At 38.0% G+C, this 14,998-nt stretch overlaps 1 protein-coding gene across 1 annotated transcript in view; it reads left to right on the forward strand.

Annotated features, from left to right (window-relative positions):
• The first annotated feature begins 239 nt into the window (after window positions 1–239).
• IPO7 (importin 7) overlaps window positions 240–14,998 on the forward strand; it is a 39,458-nt gene continuing 24,699 nt past the window's right edge. Inside the window, exons 1-4 of the mRNA XM_067296106.1 lie at window positions 240–362; window positions 9,935–10,016; window positions 12,007–12,160; window positions 12,565–12,723. Of these exons, the coding sequence (XP_067152207.1) occupies window positions 279–362; window positions 9,935–10,016; window positions 12,007–12,160; window positions 12,565–12,723 (479 nt within the window). The 5' untranslated portion in view covers window positions 240–278. The remainder of the gene's footprint in view (window positions 363–9,934; window positions 10,017–12,006; window positions 12,161–12,564; window positions 12,724–14,998) is intronic.

The following is a 14,998-nucleotide window of genomic DNA, read 5'->3' on the forward strand; positions in this document are numbered from 1 at the left end:
GGGCGGGCGGCCGTTGGGCGCTCGCGGCGGCGGCCGTTGGGCGCTCGCGGCGGCGGCCGTTGGGCGCGCGGACTACAGCTCCCGTGGCGCCGCGCGGGCGCCGCGCGGGCGGGGCGCCGCTCGGCGGCGACGGCGGGGGGCAGCTCTATCCGGGCCTTTGGCGCTCCCCTTCCTTTCGCGCCGGCGGCCGCTGCGAGGCGGCGGGTCCATGTGCGCACGGCGCGGCGCGGCCCCGGCCCCGGCCCCTGCCCTCCGCCCCGCCGCCCCCCGCCGCCGCCATGGACCCCAACACCATCATCGAGGCCCTGCGGGGCACCATGGACCCGGCGCTGCGGGAAGCCGCCGAGCGGCAGCTCAACGAGGTGAGGGCGGCGCGGGCCCGGGCGGGAGCGGCCGCCGGCGGGCGGGCGCCGGGGCCGGGGCCGGGGCAGGGCCGGCGCGGGGCAGGCCGGCGCGGGGCGGCGCGGCCCGCCAGAGCCCCGCGGGCGGGCGGAGGCCGGAGAGGAGGCCGCGAGGGCCGGCCCGGGCCGCGGGGGCCGGTGGCGCCGCGGGGGCCGGCCTGGTGTCGCGGCGGCGGCGGCCGGGCCCGGCGCGGCGCGGTGCGGCGCGGCACGGCGCGCATTGTCCCCGGCACATGGCAGCGGGCGGCCGCCGCGCCGCGCCGGGCCGCGGGGCTGCGGTGGCCCCGGCGGGGCAGAAGCGGCCGGAGCCGGGGCAGAGGGCCCAGCGCCGGGAGAGCAGCAGAGCGTTGGCTGCCTTGTGCCCCTGCTCAGCCGGGGCAGGAGCTGTGTGTGAACGTCTGTGTCTGTAGCGCTGTATCTCTTCTAGCAGCCGGCGGTAGAGGCCCGTGTGGCTCCGAGGCTGCGTTTTGAGCCTAGTCCTGTGGCCCTGCCTGGGACTACCTGCAGGCAGTTTTCTCTCAATTTGGAAGGCAGTAATTGCTCAGAGGGGAGGGGGTAGCAGTAACCTCATCACATGCTTTGAAGTAGTGGAGGCTATTTGCATAAGAGTGATATAAGCTGAGCTGAGATAGGAATCGAGTGGCTTGGCGTTACTGAGTGCTCGTACGATCCTTCGGACGGTGGGTTCGGCAGTGCTGTCGAGGTACGTGTACTTTCTGGGTGTAGTATCAACACGTGCCCGCCAGACTGGCAAGGACAACGTTCCTGACCCAAATATCTGTCCTCCGTATAGACTATATTCTTGTATTGGGGTGGGGTATAACAAAACTAGTAGGTCCTAGTTCCACAGTTTGAAATTTAGAAGAATATTATATTTGTTTTGTTTCATTCCACCTGATGGACAAAAACTTTTCTTTATTGACGAGATGCAACCTTGGGACTCCAGCCTTTTGGGAAAGAGGAGTTCTAATGTTTGACTTGGAGAAGGTGATACTTTGATGGGTGAGATCAAGGCTAAGCCTGTATGGCAGCTCTTACGTTGCCTTTGGTTGGGCTTTTCCATAAATGCTTTTCTTTGTTGCTCTTAAGCATACTTGAGGCCTAACAGAATACTTCTGATGGAGCAGATGTTTAGTAAGTTCAGATAAAAGTGGGCCTAATGACCTGCTGGCAGTAGTGAAACTTTCAAAAACTGAACATACTACTTTTCATGTTATAGGAAAGAGTAATTACGCTGATTTCCTGCAAGTCATTTAATAAGTGAGTGGCAAATATATGTTAGGTACATTTGAAATCCATAGCTGTAAAACTATTCAGTGACTAAATTAGGTTTGCATAAAGTAGTTGGTTGTGTTTTCTGTATACTTGTGTACAAAGCATCTTAGTGTTTCTTATTTAAACCCAAAGTAATATAATTGCCTATGAAGACATGTATATAAAAACTTAAACTGTCTCCAGAATGCCTTTTTTTGTGTGTGTGTGTTCCATGCATGTCAATATCTATATGCAGTAACTTGCTTCAAATCTATTCTAGCTATTTTCTGCAGGTTTTGAGTTGCTGAACGTTCAGAAAATTACACTCTTGGGGCTCTTCAGCAAAGGATCGTGCTCACCATCAACTGACTTTTTTTCCACATTTTTGGATCAAAACATGACAGTCTATTTATCATGTACTACAGAAGTATTAAATTGGTATATAAGTCCAAATATCTGCACCTCCTTAAAAACACCAGCCATTAGTGAATCAGTGTGTAAAAATTCTTTATAATTGAAAATGTAGTCTCACTGATCCTTCACGGAGCTTTTGTGATTAAAAAAATAATTCCGTTAAGCCCTAAATCTGCAAGCACTTGTACATGTGTGTAGTTTTATTCATGTGTGGTCTTGGTTTTGGATAGTCTTACTGAAGTCAGTTATGAATTTGCTTGCAGGATGCTGGTCTCAATTTGTTACCTATTAGAGCAACTGTGTTTTCAGTTAATATTTTATTTCAGATAAATAATTTCATCTGTCAAGATGAAATCATATAGCAGTGAACAATCTTCTTGCAGGTGAGCAGGGACACACAAGCATTTTTGTAATTTAAGTCTAATGGTTGTTCCTGGTTGACCTTTTATTTTGTCTGAAGTGCCTCTGATGGGTTGACGAGACTAGTTTTCAGTAGAATGATCGTCTTACCTTATCAGAAAAGAGAATGAGTTTCAGTCAATAATTGATATTCCTAATTAGTGGAAGAGTTAAATGTCTAGTTCTACCTTCATCATATCCTGTCAACCAACAAAGTTTCCAAAGACTGGAGAAAAGGACTGGGGTGTATGTTTTCTGATTCATCGAGGCCTTGTTAATCCTCCTTTGACCTTGGCTAAGTCATGAATTGTTCTATGCTTTATTTCTTTTTTCACTAAATTTTATCGAGTTCTGTTGGCTGAATGTAAGATGCTGTGAGAAATTTCAAAATTGAGAGGTGCTAAAAATATGCAGGTATCAGGGTTCTTAATTTCTTTGGTTTAACTTATTTTCCTAGTGAGGAAAGTAATAGGGAATGATACTACTAGCCTTTGTGTCCTACAGCTTCTCATCTAATTGCCAACTGATGGTATACCCTTAGGAGTTGGGTGTTTGCCCGTCTCTGTGTTACAGAGGAAAGTTATGTTTTACAGGGACTTAGAACCAGACTCTTCAAGTAAGCGACTGGAAAGCAGCAAGAAGTCTTCATTGCCTTTTGAAACAGTCTTTTTACAGTGTGCATAAAGTGTTTCCCAGAAATGGTGATGAAAATAGATATTTTTAACTATGCAGCTATGGAATGACACTCTGAAAATAATACACAGTGTTGTTTCATCTTTTAATATCAACATACAGACATGCCTCATTTTATTGTGCTTCACAGATACTGTTTTTTTTGCAAATTGAAGGTTTGTGGCAACCCTGTGTCAAGCAAGTCTGTTGGCGCCATTTTTCCAACAGCATGTGCTCACTTCGTGTCTCTGTGTCACATTTTGTACATTGTTTTTTTTAGACATAATGCTATTGCACACTTAATAGACTACAGTATAGTATAAGCATAACTTTTATATGCACTGCAAAACTAAAAAATTCGTGTGACTCCCTTTATTATGATATTCGCTTTGTGGCAGTGGTCTGTAACTGAACCCGCAATATCTCTGAGGTATGCCTGTATTTATAAAGGTGCAGTTGGTAGACAGTACTGTCCTTGTGGATTTCTACATTGTAATTCCAGATAATTATTGATAATGTATTTTAATCTAATCTACTTTTTATATATATATAGTTTAGCTATTATGTAAATTTTGTGAATATCTGAGATTAACCCCTGTGCATATGAGCTACTAGGTCATCCTTTTAGAATAGCAACCCCAATTTTGTGCCTGATAATATTTTGTTTAAAAAAAAAAAAAAAGTAGCCCCCCCCCCATAATTCTTATTTTTGTAAGTCAAAGTTTAGTGGTTTGTTTAGGAAATTGTTATCCTGTTGCTCTACTGAAAAAGTGCCTTCGGAGGTTATATTTTGCCTTTTTCATGTTCTAAAATACGAGCAACAGGGGAAAGAAGAATGCTTGAGTTTGTTGACTGGTCGCCATAGCATGCTATCAGTTTAGCAGAATACTGTAGGGTCTAGTTTGGTGTCTTTCATTTCCTGCTTTATAGATATAAATGTCAGAATAGTGGAATGATTAAATAAAGTGATTGGACTCTAGCTATTGTGCGCTCTGGAGTGAAAGGTTATAAAAGGGCGAAAAGGAAGCTCCTTTCATCATGCCTTTCGTCCAAGAATCTCCAAATATTGACCAAATACTATGTTTTGGACACTTTGGGGAAGGTATTTTAGTGTTACCTGCATTTATTTTACATGAGAGATTTAACATGGTTTTCAGGTATGACTATACCTACGTACTTTAGTATATATAAAACCAAGAATAGAGCATGAGTATCCAGGCTTTGTCTGATTTTTCAAATCATGTTTTTTTGTTGTTGTTTTTTTAAGATGTTAGCATGACATTTTACTAAAAATACTGACTTGTTTTCACTTCCCTTATTTTCACTTCCTTTCTGTTTATATGTTTTGGTATGCATTAGATGAGAGATGCGATGGGAAAAAAATGGTTTGAAAATTGTGTGTTTCAAGGCTGGTCCAACACCAGAAATCCCCTTGGGGGCAGTAAGGAACCAAAGGAGCTTTGTCTTCATTAGGAAGAAGTTATATTCTTGACTCATGTTAGCCAGCACAAGGTAAAAGCCTAGCAGAGACAGGGCAACTTGTCACTTTCTCATGACTTAGCAAATAGTTACTGTGTGTGCTTAGCTGGCTTTTGCTAAGAGCACATTCCTTTTCCTTTGTGAATAGCAGAACTACTAGTAAGCTTCCAAACTTGCAGACAGTATTTTGATGAAATGAGCGTCCAATATATTTGCAAGATCTGATATACACGTATGTAGTTTTGTAGACCTTAAACTTGATTTTACATATAAAATGTAACTGCATAAGAGGTGGTAGAACTGGCTTGCAAAAACCTGAGGTCAGAATGACTTCCACACCTGCTGAGTTCTTAAAACAGAACTGAAAGCATAGTTTGCTGATTCAGCATGGCCTTTCAGTTCCTGACCTTACCTTTCTATGAGAAAACAAAACTGTTTTATTGCAGTGTAGTAGTTGTGTTCACCTAGTACTGTTATGGGACAGATAAAATATTCCGTGCAGACTTTTCAAAATTGGGATGGAGGAGATGTACCGAATCAGTACTTTTCATCTCTTAAAATAAATTATAATCTCTATTTAAATGTGCACTACTTTGAAATAATTGTATAAATAACCTAGGGTTCAAGTTCAGGAACATGTAGTAAATACTTTAGTACCTCTCTGATTTACTTTTTTGGTAACAGGTGAAGAGATACCTTTAGGAGTATCTATTACAGTATGTTAGATCCTTAACATATAAGAAGAACACATGGAGGTCTTTTCACCTAAGATGAAGCTGCTTGTTTTTTATCATTTAGCAGGACGAAGGCTTTGTGTAAAATATTAATAATTCTGGCATAAAAGATGAATATAATTGACTTCAGTGGATATCATTAGTGGGAAAAGTGCTTTTGTGTGTCATAATTAACTGTTGGTAGTTAAAGTATGGCATACTTTGGTCTTTTTAATGTTTCCTTCAAACTTCAGATTGTGTACCTGGCATGACAGTTGTGTCATAATAAAATTGTGTTTTAGCACATACCTAATGAACCAGCTCTGCTAGGAAAAAGTGCAATGAAATATGCACAAAGATTGTATGCTCTAGAAAACTGATTGATATTAACAGCCAGTGGTGCAATGTTTGTGGTCTGATAGAACACATTCCTCGGCTAGTAAGGCTGCATAGCAAAGATTGCTCTTGGGAAAAGTCCCTGAATTCTTTGGCTCTTAGACAACAGAAAGTCATACCAGTGACATGGCATGTTGGAGCATTTGTAAGGGGGAAAGACTTTAGATCATTTTTTTATTAAATGTTGAGTTACGTGTCAGGAAATAGGCTTTGGGAAAAAAAATTGTTCTGCTGCCGTCAGTTATCACTGTAGTTCTCTTTATACATATACATGTATGTATGTAAAGGGTATCTCTTAACAAGGAAAATGAGAATAAGAAACAAAGTTTTCCTGATGCCAAAACTTTAAAGTCATATAAATTGTTTTTATTCTCTATGCACTTTAGGTTATGTAATAGAAATCATTGTGAAGTCCTGGTTTTAATTCTTGCTTGCTTTAATTCTGTACAGAGTGATGGTACTTGCCAATGGCTTTCGCTTATGTGCCATCAACGTGTCTGATCCTTCTGAAGACTGGAGCACCCGTATGCCACCAGAATCCTCTACATGCAGATAGTTGTCTGATAGTCATTTAATGCATCTTCATTTGCAGCTCATCTTGTTTTTAATCATGTATCCTGGTTGATCACATGCTCTTAAAACAAAAGCCAGTATTTGTATAGAATAAGTACCTAAAATAGAACTTATTTTTTTAGGCAGTGGTGTCAGTGAACAGGAACATGATGTCCTGAGAGTCAGCCATCTTTGGAGAGTGAAAATTCGAAACATTAAAATAGCTAAAATGGAAGTTTATTCTGTAACTTTTATGCCATAGTTATGGACTCTGCACTTATGTGGTGATTCTTATCTTATAGTTGAGTTGTATCTGAGTACCAGGAAAACACTGGCTGATCTGGTAATCTTCAGTTTGATTTTTCGAAGAGAGGGAGCGAGTGACCAGTTTTTGTAGGGTCTGAGGTTTAAGTCGACCTTTCAGTACATGTGTACCTTCATAAATTGTGGTAGTGGTCCTTACTCCTCTCCAAATTTCAGTTTTTCGGGAATCTACGTTCCAATCAGTGGTATGGGAAGTGTTGTGAAGAGTTTGGGAATCCTTTATATTTCACAAAGAATGCATAGAAGTCATATGTAGCTGTCTGAATTTAGTTATGAACTGAATGGATTAAGAGGAGTCATGTTTGAAAAGTACAAGTTATCTTATATGTCATCTTGGATTAAAATCACATCTAGTCTGAATCTCGACTTTGAACCACTTTAAAGGTGATAGAGTGGCTCAGCGTTCTGGTCAGTTCGGTGGCTGGTGCTCAAGGTGTTAATAAGGGTGCTACTTGTAAGATTTTAGAAAAGCAAGATGATGGTATAGATGTCGTGGTGCTATCCTTTTAAATTCATTATAGCTTATAGAATCCAGTGAAAATGTATTAATTCCACATACTAATATAATCAACATTTTAGGAAGCTTCTGCAGCTTGCTACAATCGTAGTCTCAGTTCTGATTTTTTTAATGAAGGAAAGATTATTCTTTGGTATTGATAGTATTAAACTTCAGTGTGTGGCAGTTTCTTTCCACATTGCTGGCTAATTTTCAGTTGCTTTTTGCTTTTAAAGCACTTACATTTTTTTGTATTCAGTTTGTTTCTGTTTTCCCTTTGGTTTCTTGATAGTTCTTAAGCAATTTCCATAATTTTCATTGAAGCGGCCCTGTTATAGCAGCTTTAATTTTAAGGATAATTGTCATTCATCACGAAAAAAGGAAGAGTGTCCTTCATTTTCAAAATTCTAGGATTAAATAACAGTATAACCTTTTTAATTTCCAAACATGAAGTACATTGCAAATAATTTTCAATATTAAAAAAGTAGCTGGTCAGATTATTGCATTCATTGTGGAAAGACACGATTTTGCAGTTTAAAGTCTTTTTTATGTAGACTGTAATATAACCTTACTCATAGGTGAGTTAAAGGTTATTGAAACTGAAATCTTGCTTCAGCAAGTTCATAATAACACATTTAAGTACAGGAGCACTTCCATTGACATTAATGTTAAGCACATAATTGAGTACCATGCTGAATTAGGGTCTAAGGTCATTTGGTATGTGCTGTAAAAGAAATATGTCGTAATGCTACTTAAGTAGACAAGGAACTGAACAGTACTAGAGTTGTGATAGAAATTTGTACAAGTAATTTTATTCAAAATTTATTTATTCTACCATTTCCTTGACAGTTCAAACAAACACTTATTTTCATTTGAAAATGTATTTGCTTCTCAGAAAATTGGGGTTATCAGAGAGACATAGGTCAGAAAGGTGCATGCTCATATTGCAGTATCAGTTACTCCCAATTCATCAAGGCGTACTCTACAAATAAACATTTCAGTTGCACTAGATGCTAGTGTTGCTTTTGTGGGTTTTCTGTAGTCTGTAGATTTTGAGTGCATGTAGATTTTGAGTGCATGTAATGAATATGCAAAACACCATTTTAACATCTCGGGGAGATTTTTAAAAGTGAAGTTCATTCCTCATTTAAAATCAGTTTTGAATGAGAGGAGGTTGATTAGAAAACAAGCTATATTAAACAAATTTCAGTACAAATACATGAAGGAATTTCAAGTCCCATGTTGTCCCTTTTACATACATCTACATTACAACGTTTAGGAGATCCTTTTTGGCAGAAACTGAGGATGGAGAGAAACATCTGGTGCTGCAGGAGCTTGCTGGCCCTTCACATTCTTAGGAGAGATGTTGACATCGTTTGATATGGACAAAAGAGTTCTTAGTCCTTCTAAAAGAAGGGAACGATAATTTCTGATTGTCTGTTTCTCCTTATGATGTTAATTTGCCCTACTGCAGTAACTGAGACATTCTTTTATTTTTGATAAAATGGATAGTGTTATTTTAGTAGTTTTCCAAGTACTAATTCCTTTGGTTCATATAGGAAGCAATAAACTGAATAATAAGTAGGCAAGAGATATTTTCCTAGGAATTTTGTGGATTAAGAAGTTTAGACCTATGAAATTATCTTTGATATAAGTGCTGCAAAGAACCAGTTAGTGAAGGCAGAAATGTATCTTGGCAATTTGAATCATAGAATCCTGAATAATTTAAGTTAGAAGGGACCTCTGGAGATCATCTGGTCCAATGCCCTGAAGCAAGGACAATTTTGAAGCTGGATCAGGTTGGTCAGGAACCTTATCCAATTGAGTTTTGAATATCTCAAAGGATGGATATTCCACAGCCTCTCTGGTTAGCCTGTTCTAGTGCTTGACCAGCCTTATTGTGAAGATTTTTTTTTTCCTTTTGTAAAATCCAAATTTTCCATGCAGTGGCTTGTGTCCATTGCCTCTTGACCTTGAGGAAGATGACATTGCTTTCTAAATATAACAAGTTATAGAAATTTTTTTAAGGATTAAAATTCACTTTTTCCAGGGAAATTCATTTAATATCTTGAGGTTTTGGTGCTTATGAAAAGAGAGTAAAGGGTGCTGTAATAATGTTAGTTTTCTAGTATTGAAAATACAATAGAACATCTAGTGTATCAGTGACATTCTCATTATTATAAGAAAAATCCTGCTATGTTTTTTTGTAAGTGAACTCTTGGAAATCCTTGCAAACTTATTACTCTGATGTCCCTCCATACTGTTGGTTTGCCATTGTATAGTAATCCTAATAGTTACTTCAGTAATACGTTGATGGTCGCTTGAAGCCATCAGAAAGATGAACTGAGTTGGATATATGCTTGGTTAAGGCTGAGCTTAGTTTTTAAACATAGTTGCCATCTGTTGCTTAGATTATTATATAATGAATTCACATGATGTTTAAGGTCACAGTGTAAAATTGCTACACTTGGGGTTTTGTGGCTATTTAGATATTTTTCTTTTAAGAATTTGTTCCGAATGAAGAACTTGTTCAGTGACTGTAAAAGGCTGAATTCTGAAGCTTATTTAGTGAATTCTTTACCTCTAACATCTTAAGCAGTAGGATTTTTCCACCACCACGCTGTCTTCAGAATAAAGTGAGCACATAATTTTGGCGTGCTTTGTTTTGTTAGTGAAGAATTGTAACATCATTTGAATTGTTGGTATTATATTGACTGCATTACATCATTATAAAAATACTGCAAAACTTACAGGAGCATTCTAAAACTAAAACTTGACAAGCTATGACTAAATAATGTTTTGATTTTTTTGACTTTGTTTGTTTTGCTCTGCAGGCTCATAAGTCAGTGAACTTTGTTTCAACTCTGCTTCAGATCACTATGTCCGAGCAACTGGATTTACCAGTGAGACAGGCAGGCAAGTTTTCAAATCGTTTTTCATTGTATCCACTTTAATTGTGCATGCCCACAAGTACATATGCAATTTAAAGAATACTTATGGTTGTAATCCCAAACACTCAAAAGTTAGAAGTTGTCAGAATTACATTTGTCTTTGTCATAAACTAACTCTGACACAATGCATTGAATGAGGGAGGTATAAAGAAGAGTGTGGCTAACTTGTCAGTGATTGCTTTCCTTCATCTCTAGTGAATAATGGTCTTTGGGAAAACAGAATAGTTTATGATGACAGTACTCTTGGCCCAGGGAGGTAATTTAACCTTGCATTAGCAACTTCAGTGTTTTCAAATATTAGAAGTAGAGGAGAACAAATTCTGTCATGTGAAACCCTGTTGATTTGCACATGAGCCATCAGCAAAATTGGATGTTGAATGTTGGCAATTCCTACCAATCACCTTAAAGGTATTAGGATTAGTTGATAGAAATTTCTAATACAATGCTTTGGTTTCTGACAGTTCAGGTAATGTGATCTTGGTCACTTATTTGGATCTTCCAGCTAGTAAACTATTCTAGTTTGTAACATGACCCTAGCTTGCATTTTTATCTTATTAACTTTCGGATAGCTTTTAGAAGGTGTCAAAAGGATCCATACTTAACATATTTAAAATGCAAAAAAAGGAGGAGATTTGAAAAAAAGCTCTGAAAATTCACTCTCACTGTAAGCTGATTAAAAGACGAAGCAGTCTGTAGAGAGTGGAGCCAACTCATATAACTCATAGTTTACAAACAGTGCACGTTTTGCAAAGCAGTTAGTGGCTTGATAAATTCCACTGAGGACAAACTAAAGTCTGCATCAGTTAAATGTTGTCATGACACGTATCTGCTGAGTGTTTCTTATCTTTTGCACTGCAGTGAATGATTGTGGTTATGTTTTAGTCTGAAATTTAGAATGACTCACATTCAAAAAAAGTTTGGATATTTTTGTATTTGAGGTTTCTGATTCTTTTGATCTTTAGTTTTAAGTTAGAACTAATTAACCTCCGATCTGTATTTCTGGGACTTGGATCATCATATATATTCTTCTGTAGCTCAGTTCATTTTGAGGAAGGAGTGTCGTTCCTAGTTGCAGAAAATGGGAAAAGAGCAAAAGAAACATTCTTGATGAGAATTTTGGTTTGTAAGCAGATATACATAGGCAGGCTTGATTGAGCATGTTAACTGCTGAAAAGGTTAGTTTCTGCATTATTTCCACATAAATAGAACTGTAGGGCATGGTTTCTGAATCTTTATGGTGGTGGAATAACTGCATGCAAAATTTGGGAAGAGAATTCAGTTTATGGACTTGTATATAGAATTAGATTAATAGCAGCATTGCTGTAAGTTTGTAATTTGAGTTTTCCTTTTGCATTTTGTAAGTCCTTTTCAAGTGCTGTAATCTATATTCTGCCACATAAGCAATTTAGACTTGGTTGATGAATGGCAAAAGCAGGCATTTATGCCAGCAAACTGATTGCTATAAAGAGCTGTGGCCTATAATCTTTGTGTAGAGCAGCTCTGTTTCTCTAATGTTCCCTCCTATATCCCAAATATAATTACATTTTTTTGCTTACAGAATAAAAGGAGTATTTTAGATAGTCATTAGCTTTATTTCAATGAAAAGAGTGAGAAAATAATTATAAATGGTTTTACAGAGGCATATTGCTAAAAGTTCCACAAGCTTTTATCTGTAGCACAGATGAAAGCAAAATGTTTAGTATTTTCATACTAAAATGCATTCTTTACAGAACTAAAAATGTAGACATCACAATAAATGGATAAGAAATAGTAATACAGTAAATTAATAGGTTAATAATTTGCATGTTTTATGTATCTTGATTCTCCTTGTTAGAAATGGCCAGTGCAGTTGCTTGTTTCAATACGTTTGGTTTTAAAATAGATTCATCTGCAGAATGAGTGATTGTTTTGTACTTTGAATGGCTATTGATTGATTTGCTGCTTTTATCTGACAGGGGTTATCTACTTGAAAAATATGATAACCCAGTATTGGCCTGATCGGGAAACTGCACCAGGAGAGATTCCACCATATTCCATCCCAGAAGAAGACAGACACTGTATTCGTGAAAATATTGTAGAAGCCATTATTCACTCTCCTGAGCTGATTAGGTATGCAGTTTTAATCTGTTTCTGAATTGATCGTGGTTTCTGACCTTTTTGTAACTAAGATCACCTACATTTAAAGTATTATTGTCATACACTGTTGTATCTTAAGCATAGAAATAATGTAGACAGAAAAACTGTTTTCAGTTTGAGCAGCATATAGAAATTTACTAATACAAAATTCTTTAAACTAAAAGAAGACTGGGACTCCCTATCACTTCCTTTTATGAAGTTCCTCAAATGGAGAATAATGCACAAAATGCAGAAGCCAAACTGGGGGACTAACTTAACTTTCAAAACAAAACTTGAAATAAGTCTGAATTCAGGCAAAATTAGCTGTTTCATCACCACAAAAAAATTGTTAAAATAATAGCAGGAGTTAATTTAACCATTGTGCATTTGATTTCCAGAGTACAGCTTACTACTTGCATTCACCATATTATCAAGCATGATTATCCTAGTCGTTGGACTGCAGTTGTGGAGAAAATTGGTTTTTATCTTCAGTCTGACAACAGTGCTTGTTGGCTTGGAATTCTTCTCTGTCTTTATCAACTTGTGAAAAACTATGAGTAAGTTGTTTTTACCAATTAAAATAGCAGAATGAATACACTTGTGTATTTCTTGTGTTCTGTATGTATATTGTAACAGTGTAAAATTGCATGTTGGATTGAGCAAAGGTGATAGAAGTCCAAGTTTAGTAACTGCTTTTGTCTACTTGCTACACAGATGTTGGCTTATACATTGTCTCCACCAGGAAAGTCCAGAAAAATGCCTCCAGTAAAGGTTTGAGAACAGAAGAAGAGAGGGTGTTTTTAAAGCCCTAATTTGGTAGTTGCTTTGTATGGATTGAAGTGGTATATTAATATAAGCTGCATAGTAATAAGAAAGTCTGCTCGAAACCATGACATTTACAGAAAACAATTATTTTTTCAAACTAGTTTTAGACTCTTAAACAGTTCATATTCTAGGTATCTGCAAAAAATATGTTAACATATAAAGGTTTCAAAGTGTGAAGTCTCGAATTCTGGGAAATGTCAGAATTAGTTGACTCAGACTTTGATTTGGTTCTCTCATGTCTTTTGATAGCCTCATCCAATCTGTCATAGGAAATCTGTATCAAAGCCCACCATTCTCCTATATGCATGGCACCGGGCTGGGATGCAGGAGGATGTTCTCTGCTCTGTATCTTGTGTTTGCTCAGAGCTCTAACAATGAAGTTGCTCTTTGAGAAGTTAGGTGGAGCTTAGCAGGTGTTGCTGGCATGTGGGAGGCTCATTCAGAGAGAAGAGGTGCAGCTCTGCAGTCTGGGAATTGTGGTAGTGCAGCTGGAGGAGCCACAACCTAAAATCTTTTGAAATGCTGTTACATGTAACATTATTGTTTCAGATACTTTATTTAAAATGTTATATTGAAAACTTCCGTTGCTAGTTTAATTTCATGAATTGCATGTAAATTAGTGTAAAAGAGATGAATATTGATTCCTCAAAAAATCCTTATTTATAGGAATGCTATAAAGACCATAATAACATATTTGAGTCTTTTCTGTTGCTGAAAACTGCAAGTTCTGCTAGGAAAGGAAAATAAACTCCATAATTTCTCACTTGGTTTTCAAAATAAATATTTTTATATGAATACATGAAGTGTTCACTGGCAAGGTAGTGAATTACGAAGCTTACCATAATCCTTATGTAAGGAAGAATTTTGATAAGAGCACAATCATCACATGATTAAGTGTAGTTATCAGGTTTGTTCGTAATCTTAGCTGATGAAACACTTTAGCTGAGACCAGCAACCATTTGTACTTGATTAGTTTTCTACTGAAGTCAACAAGGGTCAGTTTTGCAAATTGTGTACAAGTTATGCACATTTAATTGAGTGACAATATGGGTGTAAGCAGGTCTCTGTAAAATCCATGTTATTTTTTTTGAAAAAAAAATCCTTTCTGCATAATGTTGTGACTTGGGTCAAGTTGTTGCTGCTTTTCAATATCTCTTCTCCAAATCCAGCAAGCAAGTTCAAATGACTCTGTAGAGTCATTTTTTTCCTTTTTTTTTTTTTTTAATTACATCCATTGGGGAAATTAGGAATTGAGTTTTATTGAACAACATTTAGTCTTTATATATAGGCTTCTGTTTCAGCAAATATGTGGAAACTATATTATTTGAACAGGATTTTGGAGCTCTCTATTCTGTAGTAGTTTTAACAGAACATGCCATTTGGCAGGAGAGGGAATAGAATTTATCGTATGTTTCTCCACAGTGGCACTGTAGGAGACTGAGCATTGATTAATGTTTGTTATTAGTGGAAAGTCTACCAAAAATGCTCTTGTGGAGAAAAAAAGAAAAAAACAACCCTCCCACAAGAGCCAAAGAATGTTACAGTATTAATTGCTTAAACAAAAAAATTAAGCTGTACATTCTTAAAGTGGTATTTTACTTTGTTCTTACTGTCATCATGGTTACAGACTAGATCCTAGTCTTCTGTGCTAACTCTAGAGTCATTAAGGACTTTCTTCTTTATAAGTTAAGAGTTGAGGAGAAGATTTCAAAATGTGGCTTCATTTCCTTTCAGAAATTTTGAAATATTCTGAGAAAAGAAATGGAGCCCTGCTTTCAGCATAGGCAAACTGGTGAACTACCACTAGCGTGGAAGGCTCAGGGGTCTTATTTCAGAGGATGTTTTTAAACAGAAGGCTGCCCTGCATCCGTCTCAGACACTCAAAGCCTTCATTCTCTATCAAATTGTTAGATTTAGGCAAATGAAATAGTAGGATGTGGGAAAGACCTCTCAGTTTACTTTATTCAATTTCAGTGAAGTAATCCAGGTTCTGGAAATATTTTGGTA

This window comes from Apteryx mantelli, chromosome 4 (genome assembly GCF_036417845.1).
Source record: "Apteryx mantelli isolate bAptMan1 chromosome 4, bAptMan1.hap1, whole genome shotgun sequence".
NCBI classification, from domain to species: domain Eukaryota; kingdom Metazoa; phylum Chordata; class Aves; order Apterygiformes; family Apterygidae; genus Apteryx; species Apteryx mantelli.